Raw genomic sequence first — 23,698 nt, forward strand, 5'->3', positions numbered from 1 at the left:
GTATGACGGCTGCTCCAAAACCACCTTTAAAAAGCCAGACTACGGTTTGCAACTGCACATGGGGACAAAGCTTGTACTTTTTGGAGAAATGTCCTCTGATCTGATAAAAAAATTAAAAAATAGAACTGTTTGGCCATAATGACCATCGTTATGTTTGGAGGAAAAAGGGGGGACTTGCAACCCGAAGAACACCATCCCAACCATGAAGCATGGGGGTGGCAGCATCATGCTGTGGGGGTGCTTTGCTGCAGGAGGATCTGGTGCACTTCACAAAATAGCTGGCATCATGAGGAAGGAAAATTATGTGGATATGAAGCAACATGGGCCAAAATTCACCCAACTTATTGTGGGAAGCTTGTGGAAGGCTACCTGAAACGTTTGACCCAAGTTAAAGAATTTAAAGGCAATGCTACCAAATACTAATTGAGTGTATGTAAATGTGATGAAAGAAATAAAAGCTGAAATAAATAATTCTCTCTACTATTATTCTGACATTTCACATTCTTAAAATAAAGTGGTGATCCTAACTGACCTAAGACAGGGATTTTGTACTAGGGTTAAATGTCAGGAATTGTGAAAAACTGAGTTTAAATGTATTTGGCTAAGGTGTATGTAAACTTCCGACTTCAACTATAGGTATTACAGAATCGGTCAGGGAGAGGTTGAAAATGTCAGTGAAGACACTTGTCAGTTGGTCAGCACATGCTCGTGAGTACGCGTCCTGGTAATCCGTCTGGCCTTGCGGCCTTGTGAATGTTAACCTGTTTAAAGGTCTTACTCAAGTCGGCTACGAGAGCATTATCACGCAATCATATGGAACAGCTGGTGCTCTCATGCATGGTTCAGTATTGCTTCCCCCGAAACGAGCATAGAAGGCATTTAGCTCGTCTGGTAGGCTCGCGTCACTGGGCAGCTCGTGGCTGGATTTCCCTTTGTAATCCATAATAGTTTTCAAGCCCTGCCACATCTGACGAGCGGCAGAGCTGGTGTAGTAGGATTCAATCTTAGTCCTTTATTGAAGCTTTGCCTGTTTGATGGTTCGTCGGAGGGCATGGTGGTATTTCTTATAAGCGTCCGGATTAGTGTCCCGCTCCTTGAAAGCGGCAGCTCTAGCCTTTAGCTCAGTGTGGCCACTGTGGGGACGATGTTGTCGATGCAGTTATTGATGAAGCCGGTGACTGACGTGGTATACTCCTCAATGCCATCGGATGAATCTTGGAACATATTCCAGTCTGTGCTAGCAAAACAGTCCTGTAGCTTCAGCATCTGCGTCATCTGACCACTTCCTTTTTGCGCGAGTCACTTGTACTTCCTGCTTGAGTTTTTGCTTTGTAAGCAGGAGTTATGAGGATAGAAATATGGTCAGATTTGTCAAATGGAGGGCGAGGGAGATCTTTTAATCCTCCTGCATTAAAGGCCCTGGCCACTAGGAGCGCCGCTTCTGGGTGAGCGTTCTCTTGTTTGCTTATGGCCTTATACAGCTAGTTGAGTGCGGTCTTAGTGCCTGCATCGGTTTGTGGTGGTAAATAGACAGCTACCAAAAATATAGATAAACTCTCTTGGTAAATAGTGTGGTCTACAGCTTATCATGAGGTACTCCATCTCAAGCGATTTAAAACCTTGAGACTTCCTTAATATTAGAGATCGCGCACCAGCTGTTATTGACAAATGTACACAGACCATCACCCCTCTTCTTACCGGAGGTGGTTGTTCTGTCTTGCCGATGCACGGAAAACCCAGCCAACTGTATATATTATCCATGTCCTCGTTCAGCCAAGACTCTGTGAAACATAAGATATTACAGTTTTTTTATTACATTTACATTTACATTTTAGTCATTTAGCAGACGCTCTTATCCAGTGCGACTTACAGGAGCAATTAGGGTTAAGTGCCTTGCTCAAGGGCACATTTACGTCATTTAGCAGACGCTCTTATCCAGAGCGACTACAAATTGGTGCATTCACCCTATAGCCAGTGGGATAACCACTTTACAATTATACATTTTTTTTTTTGGGGGGGGGGGGGTAGAAGGATTACTTTATCCTATCCCAGGTGTTCCTTAAAGAGGTGGGGTTTCAAATGTCTCCGGAAGGTGGTGAGTGACTCCGCTGTCCTGGCGTCGTGAGGGAGCTTGTTCCACCATTGGGGTGCCAGAGCAGCGAACAGCTAGTCTCGAACGGAGTGTTCGCCAGTACGACAAATTCTCACCAAGCACCCGGATTTGCGGCCCCTGTATCGGCGTCTCCTCTTCATGCGAATGATGGGGATTTGGGCCTGGTCCGGGAGGAGCCGTAAATCTTTCGCCTCTGATTCATTAAAGAAAAAATCTTTGTCCAGTCCGAGGTGAGTAATCGCTGTTCTGATGTCCAGAAGCTCTTTTCGGTGGTAAGAGACGGTGGCAGAAACATAATGTAAAAAAAAAAGTTACAAACTACGAAAACATAAAATAAAAATAATAGCACAATTGGTTAGGAGCCCGTAAAACGGCAGCCATCCCCTCCGGCGCCATTCTCTCTATCTGCAGCAACTGGGTGATGTCATCGCGTCAGCATGGTCCAACATCACTGTGGAATGTTTCTGACACCTTGTAGAATCCATGCCCCGAAGGAATCGGGGTGTTCTGGAGGAAAAGGGCGTTCCGACCCAGTACCTCGTTGTTGAAATAAGGGGAGTTTGATCTTGTCGTCAGGGCTACTCTGTCACTTTACACATCAGTGACATGTCAGTAGTTAACTTTTCTGTCTGCTGTCCTGCAGTAATGTGGGAGACTCTAAGGTGATGAAGTCAGTGGACAGGATATTAACCATCTGGGAGGAGAGGAGCGTGTACACAGATGAGCTCATAGCTGAGCTGAGGGCCAGTCTGGTCAAAGAGGAGTCACCTGCTGCTTTAGAGACACCTAAAGGTGAGTGAATCAGTTCCAACCATGTACCACCAGCAGAGTTCACTGTGATATACTGCATGTTTTAAATATCATGGGAAGTATCTTTCGAAATTGTACAAATGTCAAGATAATGAGGCATCATGTTTATTGTTTTACTTCATGTTTAATTGTATGGATTTGAGCTGTTCTGTTCAGTGCTTGTGTGTTGTGTTAAGAAATGTCCATGACAAAGTTTTTGTAATTTCAGCTCCAGTCGACCCTAAAGCTGCTCTTCAATCTAAGATTGTAGCTGAATTTGTCGTAAGTGTCCACTACCAACTGTTTAGGATAGATTATATTTTCTGCACTGTTTTAGCTTTTTGTTTTTATCTCAATCGTACACTACCGTTCAAAAGTTTGGGGTCACTTAGAAATGTCCTTGTTTCCGAAAGAAAAGCTTTTTTTTTGTCCATTAAAATAACATCAAATTGATCAGAAATACAGTGTAGACATTGTTAATGTTGTAAATGGGTATTGTAGCTGGAAACGGCTGATATTTTATGGACTATCTACATAGGCGTACAGAGGCCCATTATCAGCAACCATCAGTCCTGTGTTCCAATGGCACATTGTGTTTCCAAGTTTATCATTTTAAAAGGCTAATTGATCATTAGAAAACCCTTTTGCAATTATGTTAGCACAGCTGAAAACTGTTGTGCTGATTTAAAGAAGCAATAAAACTGGCCTTCTTGAGACTAGTTGAGTATCTGGAGCATCAGCAATTGTGGGTTCAATTACAGGCTCAAAATGGCCAGAAACAAGTAACTTTCTTCTGAAACTCGTCAGTCTATTCTTGTTCTGAGAAATTAAAGCTATTCCATGCGAGAAATTGCCAAGAAACTGAAGATCTCGTACAAAGCTGTGTACTACTCCCTTCACAGAACAGCGCAAACTGGCTCGAACCAGAATAGAAAGAGGAGTGGGAGGCCCCGGTGCACAACTGAGCAAGAGGACAAATACATTAGAATGTCTAGTTTGAGAAACAGACGTCTCACATGTCCTCAACTGGCAGCTTCATTAAATAGTACCCGCAAAACACCAGTCTCAACGTCAACACTGAAGAGGCAACTCCGGGATGCTGACCAGAGTTGCAAAGAAAAAGCCATATTATTTAGACTGACCAATACAAATAAAAGATGGGCAAAAGAACACAGACACTGGACAGAGAAAGATTGGAAAAAAAGTGTTAGACAGACGAATAGAAGTTTGAGGTGTTTGGATCACAAAGAAGAACATTTGTGAGACACAGACCAAATGAAAAGATGCTGGAGGAGTGCTTGATGCCATCTGTCAAGCATGGTGGAGGCAATGTGATGGTCTGGGGGTGCTTTGGTGGTGGTAAAGTGGGAGATTTGTACAGGGTAAAAGGGATCTTGAAGAAGGAAGGCTACCACGAAATACCCTGTGGACGGCACTTGATTGGAGCCAATTTCCTCCTACAACAGGACAATGACCCAAAGCACAGCTCCAAACTATGCAAGAACTATTTAGGGAAGAAGCAGTCAGCTGGTATTCTGTCTATAATGGAGTGGCCAGCACAGTCACCGGATCTCAACGCTATTGTGCTGTTGTGGAAGCAGCTTGACCGTATGGTACGTAAGAAGTGCCCATCAAGCCAATCCAATTTGTGGGAGGTGCTTCAGGAAGCATGGGGTGAAATCTCTTCAGATTACCTCAACAAATTGAAAATCATTATTTCTAACCTTTTCATTGACTACATTGCCTATTCATTTTGCTATATTTCCTATTCTAACTCATTTCATGTATGTTTTCATAGAAAACAAGGAAATGTCTAAGTGACCCCAAACTTTTGAACGGTAGTGTATATTCAGAAAATGTCTTACTGCATATTCTCTCGAGAAATGACCAAAACATACCAAATTAACTGTAACTACTATACTATGAGAACTGTAAATACTTAATGTAAATGGTTGTACTTCAAAGCTAGTATGTTGAGTTGAACTTAACCCTAATTATTGCCATGTCCTGTGGTGTGGCTCTCTGACTGTGTCCTGTCATGCAGCCCCAAGTGTTCATCGATCACCTCTGTAAGTACCACAGCTCTGTGGAGGAGGTGGAGCTAAAGGAGAAACAGCTGGCAGGCATGAGGGTGGACGTCTGCAGCACCGAGGTCCTCAAGAGACTGAAAGGTAACAAGGTTTTGGCTAACACACAACGTCCTGCAAAGTCGTCCATGAGCATTGACCCTGTCTGTGTCCCAAATTGCATCTTATTCCCTATATAGTGTACAACTTTTGACCAGGGCCCACATCCTCCTGCAGTGTTGTCAATGAGCATTGGCCCAGGAACTGGAAAAGGCATGAGGCATCTCTTACTGCTCAGAAAGAAAAAAAAAAACTTGGCCCCTCTGACCTAGGAGGAGATGAGGCTTGTTTTTAGTCTGACCAAGTCTTCTTTATTATTTCTCTCTCCAAATCAACCACCCCTTCAGATAAGGCAGGGGGAAAGAGGCACTCCAAGGACTTTGAGGACGGCAGTGCGAAGCTAAAGGAGTTTGTGGCCTTCCTTGACCGGCAGATCAAAGGAGGGCCCCCTCTGTTGGATGCTCTTGGCAACGCAGACATTTTCTACGAGATGCAGTATAAGGAGGTCAAGATAGTCGCCAATGTGAGTAGCTGAACTAGATAGTGTCCGTAATGCCTTTGCATCTGTTGTGAAAGGTTGAAAGCGGTTCTCTTTGGTTTTAGTGGTGGGCTTTAGTAGTAAGACTTGAGTTGCATAGATTTGGAAAAATAATTGACCATGTGTTCTTTTTTTACTTCTATTTAAGGCCTACAAGACGTTTGCCAACCGGGTGTCCCACCTCAAGCGTAAGCTGGACAGCCTCAAGGCCACCTTACCAGACCTGGACGAGTCGCCCATCCCCTCGCCCTCGATGGACGCCCCCTCCCCCAATGGCTCAGAGTCCCCCTTCCATGGCCTGGCTGGCCCAGACGCCGACTTGGATGGCCTGGCCATGGATGATGAGGCGGACATCACTCTGGGGGAAGCACCCAGCCCCCTGTCCTCCCCTGGTGGCTCCCCCAAGCAGGGCTTCACCGTCGGGGAGTCAGACAACCGCGACGTGGAGGACATGGAGCTCTCGGATGAGGAGGAGGCAGAGAGCATCAGTATCATAGGTGAGGGGGAGTGGCATGTGATGCAGAGCAGGGATGGGGTGCAGGGGGTTAAGGGACAGGATGTATTACTTTTATGTGCTTCATTATAGCTATAAGACTCTATTGTGTTTCAACTTAGCTGTTTCAATTGTACATTTCCTCTGTTTTTACAGTTGAGGAGCGAGTTGAAAGTCCCATCCCATCTCCAGACCCCATTCCTGTGCCTGTTGTCACACAGTTGCCGCTGGCCACAGAGGTAAAGCCTGTCCCACAGGCCACACCCTCCCCAGCTCTCATGGCCCCTGTGACCCCTACAACCAACCTGTCAGGCAACCTCGCCAATGTGGACATGGGTAAAATTAGCTCTATCCTCAGCAGCATCACCTCTGTCATGAAGAAACCAGGTGAGAAACTTCAGCTATTGTGACATCATAAAGGCAGGCAGCCACTATTGCATCAACAGCACGGTTATTCTGATGACACATCATAAAGGCACCATTACATCATCAACACTGTTATTCTGATGTTGCATCATGAAGGAGGCAGTCCAAGGTTGGGGTCAATTCAGAATTTCAGAATTTTACTCAATTCAACCCTTGAATTAAAATTCCAATATAAATAAGACACACCACACAGGAAGCAGAATGTTTCTTTAATTTGAATTAGAAGTAGAATTTAATTAAAAGAAATTAAAAGAAATTCAACTAAGACGTGAAACATGAGTCTCATTCCTTTGACAAATCTTTTACCAAAAGCATCTGTCAGTTAATACTTAAAAAATACAGATACCATTTCAAATATTAGCTTGATTATAACTCATAGATGTCAAACAGTATTTTTGTGTGCTTTTGTCATGAGATGTTAGGTTGTTCTGGAGTGTTTGATTTAATCTAATGCATTCTGGAAAAATAATTTAATAACATTCTCCTAACATTCTTGTTTTAGGAGAATGAGTTGAAAATGAAATGGTTCAAGCATATGTTATACATAGTATTGGCTACCATACATTATGTATAGAGATGTATGTACAGATAAATAATAGCCATTTACACTGTACAAAAACATAAACGCAACATGTGAAGTGCTGGTTTCAGGAGCTGAAATAAAATATCCCAGAAATGTTCCATAGGCACAAAAAGCTTATTTCTCTCATGTTGTGCACACATTTGTTTATATCCCTGTTAGTGAGCGGGGGGGGTGACGACGACACTCATACTGATTAGCTGGGCCTGGCTCCCCAGTGGATGAACTTGTGCCCTCCCAGGCCCACACATGTCTGCGTCATGTGAAATCCATAGATTAGGGCCTAAAGAATTTCTTTCAATTGACTGATTTGCTTATATGAACTATAACTCAGCAAAATCTTTGAAATTGTTGCATGTTGCGTTTTTATATTTTTGTTCAGTATAAATAGCCGTTACCTATTTGAATGTAATTATATTCTATTTCCTTTCATTCAAATTCAATTCAAATTGTGTTTTCTGTGGGGTGTGGTCAATTAAAATGTAATACAATAATTGAATTGAAATTCAATTCACTACTTAATTCAGAATTGACCCTGAGGCAGTTGGCCACATCATCAACACTGTTATTCTTATGTCACTTGTAGCCTAGTATTGTTCCTTTAGCTACTGTTACATCCTCAAAACATCCTGTTGATTGTGACATCACCATAACATTCTATTACATTACTATTACATTGTTACACTTTGTGAAGTCAGTGTAGCAGTGAGAAGCCATTATTTGGAGCATTTACCAACTATTCAGTCTGCTGGTCATTAACAAGGTTCCGTCACAGTGATCATCAACAATACATATTCCACTACCTCATGAGAGGATAATAAATGGCAGATTTAAATTTAAATCAGTTTTTTCCTCCCTCTCCAGGAGTGAGTCCAGGTGGTTCTTTGGTCTGCCCCTCCTCTCCTGCCAAGACCGCCCCAGTAGCCCCCCAGGTAGCCAGCCCTCTGGCCAGCGTCCTGTCCAAAGTGGACATGACTCCTGAGGCGCTCCTCAGTGCGCTGTCCAAAACCCAGGGGCAGGCCAGCGGACTACAGGGTGAGAAACTGTGGGGTAGAGCAAACGTTAAAGAGCGACTGAACTCATCGATTCCCCATGTCTTTCTGTTGCTCATTAAGAAAAACAAGATTTCGGTCTTGGGGGTGTGGTTCGATGTGAGTGTGTTATCATACCCTGGCATTTACTGATGTTTGTAGCTCTTGAGATACCGTAGCAACAACCTAGTCACTAGCCTACCACTTCCTCAAAACAGTCAGAATAAATAAATCAGTAATTCATTTGGACTTTTTTGCCGAGGAGATTTTAGTCGCACAACTTTACATCTAGCTAAGGTGTTTGGTGCAGTATTAAGTAAAAAAATGGCATGAAAACTAGTAGTGCACTGCAGATTATAGAGTCTGCTGCTACTATCTATTACCAGAGTATGCATCTGTCTGGCACTGTTTCATAGCAAATCATGTTACAAAACGGGTCGCGGTGGGACACAAGATGCTTGCAAATGGGTTTTGAATTTTAGATTTTGGAATAATAAGTGGCAGATGGGATACAAGTAAGTGTGCATCGTCTCAATTCTAATTTTGCCCAAAACAGTGGCAGACTCCGTGCTTGACTTGGGCAGGTCATAGAACTAAGTACCAGCACCTCACATTGTCTACTGCTTGAATTCCTGCACCTCTACAGTGCCTTCAGAAAGTATTCACACCCCTTCACTTTTTCCACATTTTGTTGATACAGCCTGAATAATGTCAAAGTGGAATTATGTTTTTAGAAATGTTTACAAGTTAATTAAAAATGAAAAGCTGAAATATCTTGAGTTAATACGTATTCAACCCGTTTGTTATGGCAAGCCTAAATAAGTTCAGGAGTAAACATTTGCTTAACAAGTCACATAATAAGTTGCATGGACTCACTCTGTGTGCAATAATAGTGTTTAACATGATTTTTTAATGATTACCTCATCACTGTACCCCACACATACAATTATCTCTAAGGTCCCTCAGTCGAGCAGTGAATTTAAAAAATGATTCAACCACAAAGACCAGGGAGGTTTCCCAATGCCTCGCAAAGAAGGGCACCTAATGGTAGATGGGTACAAAAAAAGCAGACATTGAATATTCCTTTGAGCATGGTGAAGTTATTAATTAATTTGGATGGTGTATCAATACACCCAGTCACTACAAAGATACAGGCGTCCTTCCTAACTCAGTTTCAGGAGAGGAAGGAAACCGCTCAGGGATTTCACCATGAGGCCAATAGTGACTTTAAAACAGTTACATAGTTTAATGGCTGTGATAGGAGAAAACTGAGGATGGATCAACAACATTGTAGTTACTCCACAATACTAACCTAAATGACAGAGTGATATGAAGGAAGCCTGTACAGAATACAAATATTCCAAAACATGCATCCTGTTTGCAATAAGGCACTAAAGTAAAACTGCAAAGCAATTAACTTTTTGTCCTGAATAAAAAAAGCGTCATGTTTGGGGCAAATCCAACACATCACTGAGAACCACTCTTCATATTTTCAAGCATGATGGTGGCTGCATCACGTTATGGGTATGCTTGTAATCGGCAAGTTTTTTTTTGGATAAAAATAAACGGAATAGAGCTAAGCACAGCAAAAGAAGGAAGGAAAACCTGGTTGTCTGCTTTCCAACACACTGGGAGACAAATTCACCTTTCAGCAGGACAATAACCTAAAACACTTGGCCAAATATACACTGGAGTTGCTTACCGAGATGACATTGAATGTTTCTGAGTGGCCTAGTTAGTTTTGACTTAAATCAACTTGAAAATCTATGGCAAGACTTGGAAATGGCTGTCTAGCTATGATCAACAACCAGAGCTTGAAGAGTTTTATTGTACAATCCAGGTGTGCAAAGCTCTTTGAGACTTACCCAGAAAGACTCACAGCTGTAATCGCTGCCAAAGGTGATTCTAACATGGTTTTGTCTCAGGGGTGTGAATACTTATGTAAAATGAGATATTTCTGTATTTCATTTTCTATAAATTTGCAAAAAATGTCTAAAAACATGTTTTCACTTTGTCGTTATGGGGTATTGTGTGTGTGTGTGTAGATGGGTGAGAGAAAAAACATATATTTAATCAATTTTGAATTCAGGTTGTAACATAACAAAATGTGGAATAAGTCAAGGGGTATGAATACTTTCTGAATGCACTGTAAGTGGCCACTCCATAAAGGGCTTAGGGGCCAAGTGTTCTTTCAACAAATCTCACAAAACTAAGTTTTGGAATGTACAGTGCATTCAGAAAGTATTCAGACCCCTTGACTTTTTCCACATTTTGTTACGTTACAGCATTTATTCTAAAATGGATTTTTTTTTAAATTCCCCTCATTAATCTACACACAATACCCCATAATGACAAAGCAAAAACAGGTTTTTAGACATTTTTGCAAATGTATAAGAAAAATAAACATACCTTATTTACATAAGTATTCAGACCCTTTGCTATGAAATTTAGTTCAGGTGCATCCTGTTTCCATTGATCATCCTTGATGTTTCTACAACTTGATTGGAGTCCACCTGTCTATATAAGGTCCCACAGTTGACAGTGCATGTCAGAGCAAAAACCAAGCCATGAGGTCGAAGGAATTGTCTGTAGAGCTCCGAGACAGGATTGTGTCGAGGCACAGATCTGGGGAAGGGTATCAAAACATTTCTGCAGCATTGAAGGTCAACAAGAACAGTGGCCTCCATCATTCTTGAATGGAAGAAGTTTGGAACCACCAAGACTCTTCCTAGAGCTGGCCACCCGGCCAATCTGAGCAATCGGGGGAGAAGGGCCTTGGTCAGGGAGGTGACCAAGAACCTGATGGTCACTCTGACAGAGCTCCAAAGTTCCTCTGTGGAGATGGGAGAACCTTCCAGAAGGACAACTATCTCTGCAGTGCTCCACTAATCAGGCCTTTTAAGGTAATGGCCAGACGGAAGCCACTCCTCAGTAAAAGGCACATAACAGCCCGCTTGGAGTTTGCCAAAAGGCACTTAAAGGACTCTGACCAGGAAAAACAAGATTATCTGGTCTGATGAAACCAAGATTGAACTCTTTGGCCTGAATGCCAAGCGTCACGTCTGGAGGAAACCTGGCACCATCCCTACGGTGAAGCATGGTGGTAGCAGCATCATGCTGTGGGGATGTTTTTCAGTGGCAGGGACTGGGAGACTAGTCAGGATCGAGGGAAAGATGTACGGAGCAAAGTAAAGAGAGATCCTTGATGAAAACCTGCTCTAGAGCGCTCAGGACCTCAGACTGGGGCGAAGGTTCACCTTCCAACAGGACAACAACCCTAAGCACACAGCCAAGACAACGCAGGAGTAGCTTCGGGAGAAGTCTCTGAATGTCCTTGAGTGGCCCAGCCAGAGCCCGGACTTGAACCCGATCGAACATCTCTGCAGAGACCTGAAAATAGCTGTGCAGCGACGCTCCCCGTCCCACCTGACAGAGCTTGAGAGGATCTGCAGAGAACAATGGGAGAAACTCCCCAAATACAGGTGTGCCAAGCTTGTAGCGTCATACCCAAGAAGACTCAAGGCTGTAATCGCTGCCAAAGGTACTTCAACAAAGTACTGAGTAAAGGCTCTGAATACTTATGTAACTGCGATATTTAAGTGTTTTAATTTTTATAAATTGGCAAATTTCTAAAAACCTGTTTTTGCTATGTCATTATGGGGTATTGTATGTAGATTGATGAGGGGGAAAAAACGATTTCATCCATTTTAGAATAAGGCTGGAACGTAACAATGTGGAAAAAGTCCAGGGGTCTGAATACTTTCTGAATGCCCTATACTTACTTTATGATACATTTTGGCAATGGAAAAAATGTTTCTGACTAATATTGATGCCACATAGGCTGTGTTCAACCAGAGAAGTTAGTTATTGCGTTTAGTTGCCCTCTAACCCTTTACACTCGTGGGAATTGGCCGATATGGATAGGGCTAAATTGAAATGTTTCTTACAGAAGAAATACAGTGGGGGAAAAAAGTATTTAGTCAGCCACCAATTGTGCAAGTTCTCCCACTTAAAAAGATGAGAGAGGCCTGTAATTTTCATCATAGGTACACGTCAACTATGACAGACAAATTGAGAAAAGAAAATCCAGAAAATCACATTGTAGGATTTTTAATGAATTTATTTGCAAATTATGGTGGAAAATAAGTATTTGGTCACCTACAAACAAGCAAGATTTCTGGCTCTCACAGACCTGTAACTTCTTCTTTAAGAGGCTCCTCTGTCCTCCACTAGTCTCCTGAGTGGCGCAGTGGTCTAAGGCACTGCATCGCAGTGCTAGCTGTGCCACTAGAGATCCTGGTTCGTATCCAGGCTCTGTCGCAGCCGGCCGCGACCGGGAGACTCATGGGCAGCGCACAATTGGCCTAGCGTTGTCCAGGGTAGGGGAGGGAATGGCCGGCAGGGATGTAGCTCAGTTGATAGAGCATGGCGTTTGCAACGCCAGGGTTGTGGGTTCAATTCCCACGGGGGACCAGTATGAAAAATATATATATATGTATTCACTAACTGTAAGTCGCTCTGGATAAGAGCGTCTGCTAAATGACTAAAATGTAAATGTAAAATCTGTATTAATGGCACCTGTTTGAACTTGTTATCAGTATAAAAGACACCTGTCCACAACCTCAAACAGTCACACTCCAAACTCCACTATGGCCAAGACCAAAGAGCTGTCAAAGGACACCAGAAACAAAATTGTAGACCTGCACCAGGCTGGGAAGACTGAATCTGCAATAGGTAAGCAGCTTGGTTTGAAGAAATCAACTGTGGGAGCAATTATTAGGAAATGGAAGACATACAAGACCACTGATAATCTCCCCTCGATCTGGGGCTCCACGCAAGATCTCACCCCGTGGGGTCAAAATGATCACAAAAACGGTGAGCAAAAATCCCAGAACCACACGGGGGGGACCTAGTGAATGACCTGCAGAGAGCTGGGACCAAAGTAACAAAGCCTACCATCAGTAACACACTACGCCGCCAGGGACTCAAATCCTGCAGTGCCAGACGTGTCCCCCTGCTTAAGCCAGTACATGTCCAGGTCCGTCTGAAGTTTGCTAGAGTGCATTTGGATGATCCAGAAGAGGATTGGGAGAATGTCATATGGTCAGATGAAACCAAAATAGAACTTTTTGGTAAAAACTCAACTCGTCGTGTTTGGAGGACAAAGAATGCTGAGTTGCATCCAAAGAACACCATACCTACTGTGAAACATGGGGGTGGAAACATCATGCTTTGGGGCTGTTTTTCTGCAAAGGGACCAGGACGACTGATCCGTGTAAAGGAAAGAATGAATGGGGCCATGTATCGTGAGATTTTGAGTGAAAACCTCCTTCCATCAGCAAGGGCATTGAAGATGAAACGTGGCTGGGTCTTTCAGCATGACAATGATCCCAAACACACCGCCCGGGCAACGAAGGAGTGGCTTCGTAAGAAGCATTTCAAGGTCCTGGAGTGGCCTAGCCAGTCTCCAGATCTCAACCCCATAGAAAACCTTTGGAGGGAGTTGAAAGTCCGTGTTGCCCAGCGACAGCCCCAAAACATCACTGCTCTAGAGGAGATCTGCATGGAGGAATGGGCCAAAATACCAGCAACAGTGTGTGAAAACCTTGTGAAGACTTACAGAAAACGTTTGACCTGTGTCATTGCCAACAAAGGGTATATAACAAAGTATTGAGAAACTTTTGTTATTGACCAAATACTTATTTTCCACCATAATTTGCAAATAAATTCATAAAAAATCCTACAATGTGATTTTCTGGAGAAAAAAATTCTCATTTTGTCTGTCATAGTTGACGTGTACCTATGATGAAAATTACAGGCCTCTCTCATCTTTTTAAGTGGGAGAACTTGCACAATTGGTGGCTGACTAAGTACTTTTTTCCCCCACTGTATAAAAAGCATATGCATAACCTTGGTAGCAATTGAAAGGGAACAGTTTTGAGAGAATGATACAATTATTAGACCAAAGGTGAGTACACAACAGTTCACCTGACAAGACTGAAGCCAAACATTACACTGTGGATTTTATGTGCATTTTACATTTACTGTACTTTTCGCAGCATTTGTTGATAACGAATCTGGAAAATGTGGGGTAGCTGCAACATAAGACAAAAAATGATAAGGGTTTGAGTGAGATGACTGACTGGTGTCTCCAAGTGGCCACACATCTCTCTAAAGTGTGCACAGTTCCTAAGCAATTTCAATGCACTTTTATGACTCAAAGAAGAGTCTTAGACTATAAGGTACTTTTTTTTTTTTTTTTTCTCTCCTAGCTGTGCCGTTGAGGAACTAGAGCAGGCACACTTGTAGGGGTTTCGTTTGGAACACAACCTTTCATCCCCGCCATCACACAGTTACTGTTGTTTACGTAATCCAAAAACGGTCCAATATAAATCGCAATCTGGGTCAGGTGGGCATGATTTGAAAACTTGTTATTTTGCCAACATGACTAGTTAAGTTAAATAATATGATCTCACAGTGTTAGGCTTTCACAAGGCAATTCAGAGAAATAGATCGTAATTTTGGTGTGCAAAGAAAGGAGTCATGAGTTCATTCAAGTGCGTGTGCATCGTCAAATTTTCTTCACAATAAACAAACAGGCTCATTCTGTTCAGGACAACCCAGGGCATGAAGCCATGTCATCTTGTAACTGTACATAAAACATAGTGATCATAAACATTGACACTGTATATGACATGAGTTTTATGATTTGGAAATGTAAAGTGCACATTTGGACTCTCAGGTGTTTGGCTTGTTGTATGACATCAAAGTTATATTTATTGTAATCCTCAACGTCTCATCTTTCAAAATACATTGAGTCATCTTAATTTACAGCATTTCCCTCATTCGCAAAAGTTGCCCAATTACCGGGAGGGATGGGGGCAACGTCTTGTCGCGCGCGGTGCTCAAGTTCAGAACGGCTGTCAGTCATAATGGTCCCATGTGGTAGAGCATGGCACTTGCAACGCCAGGGTTGTGGGTTTGATTCCCACGGGGGACCAGTACGAAATAGTAGGATAAATGTATGCACTCATTACTGTAAGTCCCTCTGGATAATAGCATCTGCTAAATTACTCAAATGTAAACTCAGACAGCACTGAAGCGCAGAGCCAGAGCTCTGACGTCATGTTACTGTACAGCCATTACGTTCCAAATTTAGGCGCTTATTATTGCCCAAATCTGCCATTTTCAACCCGTATACGGGTACGAGACGAGCACTGATTTAGAGGGTGAAGAAACATTGTTTCTAATTGACAGAATGTTGCTAATTGAGGAGCAAAAATGGTGACAGACAGGGAGTATACATCTCTACTCTGTTAACACTTATTTTATTGTACTGTGCGAAAATCATTCAGATTCGTACAATTGAGGTCGCCATTCATAGTTGTCAAGTATTTTAACACATTTCCTTTTCTCTCTTCTTTTTTTCTGTCTCCCTCTTAGGCCTCTCCACTCTTCTGAACAGCCCAGCTGGAAACCTCTCCTCAAACTCCCCCAGTACAGGCAAGCTCCCTCCCTCCGCCTCCACCCCTACAGTACCCTCTCGAGGCTTTCCTCTCGAACCGACCCCATCAGCCCCTGCAGTGGGGAACACCACCACCATCCCTCAGGCAGCGTCCCTTACCCAGCCCAAACAGCCTCTAGACATCGGCCCTCATAGAGGGCTGGTCCTGGAGCAAGAGAAGGAAGAAAAGCCCTCTGCTTCCAGCCTGGAGTCCAAGATCCACAGCTTCCTGCAGGGTAACCCTGGCTTTAATGCCTTTAACCTGGGCTTGACTAGCGAGGCCATGCAAGCGGGAGGCAGCAACCTCAGCCCTTTAGCGGGTAAAGAGACCCAGGAGGGCACCCCGGTGCGGGACGAGGCCGCAGGAGGCACCCCAACCCTGGATGAGATCTTGGACACTCCGGGAGGAGCAGAGCCCTTCCTGGCCAAGCAAGGTCAGGTCTCTTCTGGGGGAGTTCCTAAACAACCAGATGGTAGCCTGTCTCTGTCTCCAACTGCCTACCACAACCAAGCCTGGCAGGATCCCAACAACCCTCATGTCCACTTAGGACTACAACCAGGTGCTCCGAATGGGCAGGGGTACCACCAGTTGCCTTATGGAGGGAAGGAAGAGATGCATGGAATAGCTCCTTCCCACAGAGAGTCTGGATTGGCCCATTACCAGCCCATCACGATACAGGTGTCAGCCCCAACCCTCGGAGAGGAGTTACCCAGTAACACACTAGGAGGGCCTCAGGCAGGGCCAAACCTCAGTGTGAGTGAAGGAGGATGGTATGGTAATCCCTACCCAGAGGGACAGGCCCTGCATCCCAGCAACCACGAGATGGCTGCCTCAGGGGCAGGAGATGGCAAAAACCCAATGTCAGGACGGTATGCATACCAGGGGGAGGGGCAGACGCAGCCCTACCAAACAAAGGATTCTCACGCTCTGCTTTCCCAACAGGGGGCCAACCCTTCAAGCTTCCTCACCAGCCCTCTGCCCCCCATTCCCCAGCTGCCTCCACCGCCCTTCCCTGGAATACCAGCCGCACCACAGGACTACCAGGGCCCGCCCGCGTCTGTCATGGTGCAAGGAGTGATGGTGCCTGTGGAGCGACCCTCACCAAACCCTGAGATGGAGGATAACAGGGCGGGCATCAGTACATTGGGCGGTCCGGTGATTATCAGTGATCACCAGCACAAATCTGCTTTCCACCCTGAGGGCCACCCCTATCACCCAGATGATCTTCATCGCCATGCCGATGACCCCCGTTGTCACCCTGACGACCCATATCACCCTGACGATTTCCGTTGTCACCCTGACGACCTCTGCCGCCACCCCGACGATCTACGCCGTCAGCCTGACGACCTGAATCACCTTGACAACTTCCGTCTGCACCCCCACGGCCTCCCTCGTCACCCAGATGATCGCTATTATCACCCAGATGAATTCCACCATCTACCTGTAGACAATCCTCATTATCCTTATAGAGTCAGAGAGCGCCTCACTCCCCCTCTCTCTCCCTCAGAAGACCCTTACTACTATAACTACCCGCCACGCAGCCCTTCCCCTCCATATGGTCACAGACGCCCCCTAAACCCTCACATGGACCTGCACCACCCTGACCACATGCCCCTGCGTCCCCATCCTCCACACCGTCCTCTCCACCCAGCTCACCATCCACACCTGAGAGGCCTCCCGTGGGGTCCCCCACGCCCAACCCTCTGCGGCCCCATGCTCAGGGGGAAACGGCCAGGTCCTCCTTTTGGTGGACACCCCAGAGGGGGACCAGGTGGTCCGTTCTTTCCCCCCAAAAGACCACACCTACCTCCGCGCTTCTGACTTGTTAACTGACTTGGGTGACATCAAATTACAGTTTTTAGGCTACCGGAATGTAATTGTGGCAGGGGGCCACATGGAGGGTAGAAGTGGAGGAGAGATGAGTTGGGAAAGAAGCAGGTTTAAGAGGCCTGAGAGGAAGAGGGGAATAGACGAGTACAATTGGAGGAGTAAAAGAGAGGATTAGTGAAGACATGGATCTGGAGAAAGAGGGAAGGGAGAGGTCGGCCTGAACAACGGAGACACAGCGGAATAAAAGAAAATATGAGGTGGATATATAATTCAGTTTGATTTTTGTTCTCATATTTGTTCTCATATAAAACATTAAGTCTTTAATTCATCTTCCCCCCAGAATTAGCTCTAAGCGTGCAATATGCTTGTGTGCATGCGTTAGAATGAGTGAGCTAAATCGAAGACTACTGTTCATTATTTAAACTGCATTTTAAGACGTTATTCTTTTGCAAAGTAGGCCTAAGTGTCAGAGAAGGGTAGTTACTGCTATGTTTCTCTTGTCATTTTTCAATTAAAGTTGAGGCCCACTTTCACACTGAAAAGACCTAACCATAATCCCATTAGCCAGGATAATTACTTCTACGTCGTCTCTTTTTGTGTACACTACATTTCATGTACGTAGACGCAAAGAGAATGCAAACTTCATATTATGTAATTTCCTTCTACAGTCATGGTCAAAAGTTTTGAGAATGACACAAATACTAATTTTCACAAAGTCTGCTGCCTCAGTTTTGATGATGGCCATTTGCATATACTCCAGAATGTCATGAAGCGTGATCAGATGAATTGCAATTAATTGCAAAGTCCCTCTTTGCCATGAAAATAAACGTAATCCCCCCCCAAAATATTTCCACTGCATTTCAGCCCTGCCACAAAAGGACCTGCTGCCATCATGTCAGTGATTCTCTCGTTAACACGGGTGAGAGTGTTGACGAGGACAAAGCTAGAGATCACTCTGTCATGCTGATTGAGTTAGAATAACAGACTGGAAGCTTTAAAAGGAGGGTGGTGCTTGAAATCATTGTTCTTCCTCTGTTAACCATGGTTACCTGCAAGGAATCACGTGCCGTCATCATTGCTTTGCACAAAAAGGGCTTCACAGGCAAGGATATTGCTGCTAGTAAGATTGCACCTAAATCAACCATTTATCGGATCATCAAGAACTTCAAGGAGAGAGGTTCAATTGTTGTGAAGAAGGCTTCAGGGCGCCCAAGAAAGTCCAGCAAGCGCCAGGACCGTCTCCTAAAGTTGATTCAGCTGCGGGATCGGGGCACCACCAGTGCAGAGCTTGCTCAGGAATGGCAGCAGGCAGGTTTGACTGCATCTGCACGCACAGTGAGGCGAAGACTTTTGGAGGATGGCCTGGTGTCAAGAAGGGCAGCGAAGAAGCCACTTCTCTCCAGGAAAAACATCAGGGACAGACTGATATTCTGCAAAAGGTACAGGGATTGGACTGCTGAGGACTGGGGTAAAGTCATTTTTTCTGATGAATCCCCTTTCCGATTGTTTGGGGCATCCGGAAAACGCCTTGTCCGGAGAAGTCAAGGTGAGCGCGCTACCATCAGTCCTGTGTCATGCCAACAGTAAAGCATCCTGAGACCATTCATGTGTGGGGTTGCTTCTCAGCCAAGGGAGTGGGCTCACTCACAATTTTGCCTAAGAACACAGCCATGAATAAAGAATGGTACCAACACATCCTCCGAGAGCAACTTCTCCCAACCATCCAAGAACAGTTTGGTGACGACCAATGCCTTTTCCAGCATGATGGAGCACCTTGCCATAAGGCAAAAGTGATAACTAAGTGGCTCGGGGAACAAAACATTGAAATTTCGGGTCCATGGCCAGGAAACTCCCCAGACCTTAATCCCATTGAGAACTTGTGGTCGATCCTCAAGAGGCGGGTGGACAAACAAAAACCCACAAATTCTGACAAACTCCAAGCATTGATTATGCAAGAATGGGCTGCCATCAGTCAGGATGTGGCCCAGAAGTTAATTGACAGCATGCCAGGGCGGATTGCAGAGGTCTTGAAAAAGAAGGGTCAACACTGCAAATATTGACTCTTTGCATAAACTTAATGTCATTGTCAATAAAAGCCTTTGACACTTATGGAATGCTTGTAATTATACTTCAGTATACCACAGTAATATCTGACAAAAATATCTCGTAACACTGAAGCAGCGAACTTTGTGAAGACCAATACTTGTGTCATTCTGAAACCTTTTGACCACGACAGTACAATATCCGTTTGTGTAGCTGGGGGAAACTGATGATACATTCCATAAATGTTATGATTTTGAATGTTATATTTGTTAAGCAACACTTTGTTCAGTGTACATAGTGCGAAAGATTTAACCCTTTACTGGCTGTGTCATCACTTTTCTAATTTCTCAGAGAAAGATGAGACCAGCACAGGGGTAATATTGGAATAAAACAGGGCTTGGGGGTATTTTTTTTGCCCCTAAACAACAAAGAAGAAAATAAGTTAATTTTGGAATTGGATCAAGAAACTCCACTTTCCGCCTTCAACTACCTTTTTACTTGTACTGACTGTAATAAAGGTGCCTCTCACAGCTGCCTGAGTCATGTTTGCCTTTACTTCTTCCACCATGATTCTTTCCCATCATCACCTCTTCCACAATAACGTTGATGCCCATCGGGGTTGTGGTCAATTTGAATTTAAGGCAGTCAATTCAAGATGTAAACTGAAGTTCCAATTCAATAATATTTTTTTTTTAATGGCATTATTGAGATCTATTTTCAATTACTTCTCAATAAGTTGAAAGGGAGATGGTATTTACGTTACAAAACAAATGTGGGATTTTAAATTCAAATAATTTCCTGGATTCACTGACTAAAATTCTAATTGACCCCAACCCTGATGCCCATGCACTAAACGAAAATCTAACAGTGTGCTCAGTCACCTGTTGTACTGTAGGAAGCAAATAGCCTAAGTGATTCACATCTGTTGCCATGCAACCTGCTGCATAATTAATTTACTTAGAATGGGCGGTTTAGAAATTAGATTTGATTAGCTCGTGACCATGTATAACTTCAGCCAACATGGTCATACCTTGTAGGTCAGCTTAGAAACACTTGGGGCCTACATCTTACGTTGCAAGAATTAGCATATCATTGCATTACAACAGTAAACACCAAAGAATAAAACGCTATTATGAAACTTTTGTCAGACCTGGCATGTTTTTGCAAGGCATTTATTCTGCATGCAGGACCTTGTTATTTCAGACTAGGGCCTGTATTCATAAAGCGTCTGAGTAGGTGTGCTGATGTAGGATCCATTTTCAACACTCATACTCTGAGAAGCTTCATGAATACCGGCACAGGTTCATACGATGTTGCCAACCGTTTCGTCAGATAGTTAATGACTGATATTCTCAACTACTAGTTTCAATGGGGAGGACCATAGCCCGCTGGTGCCTGTTACAAAATGGTTTTGAAACACTGTAGAAGACTAAGTATTCTGTGACGACAGTGCAAACCTCCACTGACCTGTAACTAAGATATAAAACAACAAACGATAATGAATGCTAGTACATTATTTACATGATGGTTAGATTGACAGGTTAATGGGCTTTTAGATCAGGGGCCTTATAAAGCATCTCAGAGTAGGAGACTCAGACTCTTGATACATATGGCCCCAGGTTAAATTAAACTGAATGGTCTGTCAATCAATTTAGACAGTAAAAGTACATGCAAAAACAGCTGGATCTGCTGTTGATAGACTTTTGTGAACAATAGCCTATGTTAAATAATGAATGTTTAGTGAAGGACCTCAATTAAGGTTACCTAAACATTAGGACTAGACTATGCCCGGCCTTAAGTCAAAGTTTTAGCTGCCAGTGCTCACTATTAGAGATGATGTATATCACCATAGCCTGCATCACTATGCTTCCATGAAAATACTTTCGACCTTCAGTTGTAGAAAAACAGTACCTATAGGCATGGGGTCATACACTGCATGACCAAAAGTATGTGGATACCTGCTGGTCGAACATCTCATTCCAAAATCATGGCCATTAATATAGAGTTGGTCCCCCCTTTGGTGCTATAACAGCCTCCACTCTTCTGGGAAGGCTTTCCGCTAGATATTGCAACATTGCTGCGGGGACATGCTTCCATTCAGCCACGAGCATTAGTGAGGTCGGGCACTGATGTTGGGCGTTTAGGCCTGGCTTGTAGTCGGCGTTCCAATTAATCCCAAAGGTGTTCGATGGGGTTGAGGTCAGGGCTCTGTGCAAGCCAGTCAAGTTCTTCGATCTTGACAAAACATTTCTGTATGGACCTTGCTTTGTGCACGGGGACATTGTCATGCTGAAACAGGAAAGGGCCTTCCCCAACCTGTTGCCACAAAGTTGGAAGCACAGAATTGTCTAGAATGTCATTGTATGCTGTAGCGTTAAGATTTCCCTTCACTGGAACTAAGGGGCCTAGCCCGAACCATGAATTACAGCCCCAGACCATTTATGCCTCATCCACCAAACTTTACAGTTGGGGCACTATGCATTCGGGCAGGTAGCGTTCTCCTGGCATCCGCCAAACCCAGATTTGTCCGTCTGACTGCAAGATGAAGCGTGATTCATCACTCCAGAGAACACATTTCCAATTCTCCAGAGTCCAATGGCGGTGATGTTTACACCACTCCAGCCGACGCTTGGCATTGCGCATGGTGATCTTAGGCTTGTGTGTGGCTGCTCGGCCATGGAAACCCATTTCATGAAGCTCCCGACGAACAGTTAGTTATTGTGCTGACGTTGCTTCCAGAGGCAGTTTGGAACTCGGTAGTGAGTGTTGCAATCGAGGACAGACGATATTTACGCGATTCAGCATTCGGTGGTACCACTGAGCCGTTGTTGCTCCTAGACGTTTCCGCTTCACAATAACAGCACTTAAAGTTGACCGGAGCAGCTCTAGAAGGGCAGAAATTTGACGGACTGACTTGTTGGAAAGGTGGCATCCTATGACGCTGCCACGTTGAAAGTCACTGAGCTCTTGAGTGTGGGACATTCTAATGCCAATGTTTTGTTTATGGAGATTGCATGGCTGTGTGCTCGATTTAATACACCTGTCAGCAACTGGTGTGGTTGAAATAGCTGAATCCACTAATTTGAAGGGGTGTCCACGTACTTTTGGACATCTAGTGCATGTATCAACTTACCCAGAGTAGGTGTGCTTAGGATCAGTTTTGCCTTTTAGATCACAAAATGGACCGGGGGTAACTGATCCAAGATTAGCACCACTACTCTAACACGCTTTATGAATACAGGCCCAGATCCTCAGTAATGTTGTGGTGCTCTTATGCTTTACTAAAAAGATGAGCTTTGATAAATGTTGAAGTTTAAATTAATTGCAGCCAGTTCTGCAATTAATTTAATTGCAGAACTGATAAATTGATAAAATTATGGCCTTGACCATGACTTCCATATAATCCATTCTCTGTGATTCTTTACAATACTAACAATACTAGAATAAGAAAAATAAACCAAATACTTAAATGCTGCCAGAGCAAATATGTCTCAAAGTAGGCTTTGAATAAGTACTGAGGGAATAATCTGTAAGAATGACTGTTTATTGAAATGTCATTGAAGTGTTTATTGAGTTTAATTGAAAATAGACAAGATCATTGTAGCATTTTGTGGCTTTTTCAGTAATGGGAAAAGTGCTTGTGAGCTACACATTAAAAAAAAACGAAATATAGGTGATTATTTTACATATTGCAAAATGCATCCCAGTGTGTCGACCCTGACCGCTATGATTAGAAACTGTTTTTAAAAAAAACTCCGTTCGCTGTAAGTACTAATGGCGATCACATAGGCCTATATAAAAAGAAAATCGAAACTTTCGTGTAGGGTAATATTTGACGTACTGTAGATGTGTGCATTTTGCACACATACAAACGTGGGCAATGTTCCGTATTCGGTCGCTAGATGTCAGTAAAGACTCTAATAGGCATTTGTATCCCAGTAAGAACATACGTTAATCGAAAGAACCGGCGGATAACATCTGACTGAGCAATGTTTTGAGACACAAGTAAAGTATCGCACTGTTGCCTATTCACAAGGACCGTGCCGCTTCGCCTGGCGAGAGCGTTGGACGTTTCCCCACCCATCTTAAGAGTCCCGCATTTTAAGGTCTTGACCAATGTTTTAACCCTCCCGTTGTCCTAGGGTCAAAATGACCCGCCACTGTGTTGAACCAACTTTATTTAATTTTTATATTTTGGGGATCATTTGTGAGAAGGAGGCAGTG

The 23,698-nt window shown here is 43.8% G+C and overlaps 1 protein-coding gene across 2 annotated transcripts in view; it reads left to right on the top strand.

Annotated features, from left to right (window-relative positions):
- Positions 1–23,698, top strand: part of LOC121586321 (regulation of nuclear pre-mRNA domain-containing protein 2) — a 76,625-nt gene that overhangs the window by 22,805 nt on the left and 30,122 nt on the right. Inside the window, exons 3-10 of one of the 2 annotated variants that reach the window (XR_006003928.2) lie at positions 2,757–2,905; positions 3,132–3,184; positions 4,947–5,073; positions 5,376–5,551; positions 5,715–6,063; positions 6,216–6,446; positions 7,930–8,100; positions 15,540–17,688. Coding sequence is in view for 1 of the 2 variants with exons in the window: in XM_041902921.2 (XP_041758855.2) it covers positions 2,757–2,905; positions 3,132–3,184; positions 4,947–5,073; positions 5,376–5,551; positions 5,715–6,063; positions 6,216–6,446; positions 7,930–8,100; positions 15,540–17,422 (3,139 nt within the window). In the remaining variant the exon portion in view is untranslated. Of the gene's footprint in view, positions 1–2,756; positions 2,906–3,131; positions 3,185–4,946; positions 5,074–5,375; positions 5,552–5,714; positions 6,064–6,215; positions 6,447–7,929; positions 8,101–15,539; positions 18,162–23,698 lie in introns of those variants that run through there. The other variant, XM_041902921.2, reaches the window with a different exon arrangement.

This window comes from Coregonus clupeaformis, chromosome 17 (genome assembly GCF_020615455.1).
Source record: "Coregonus clupeaformis isolate EN_2021a chromosome 17, ASM2061545v1, whole genome shotgun sequence".
NCBI classification, from domain to species: domain Eukaryota; kingdom Metazoa; phylum Chordata; class Actinopteri; order Salmoniformes; family Salmonidae; genus Coregonus; species Coregonus clupeaformis.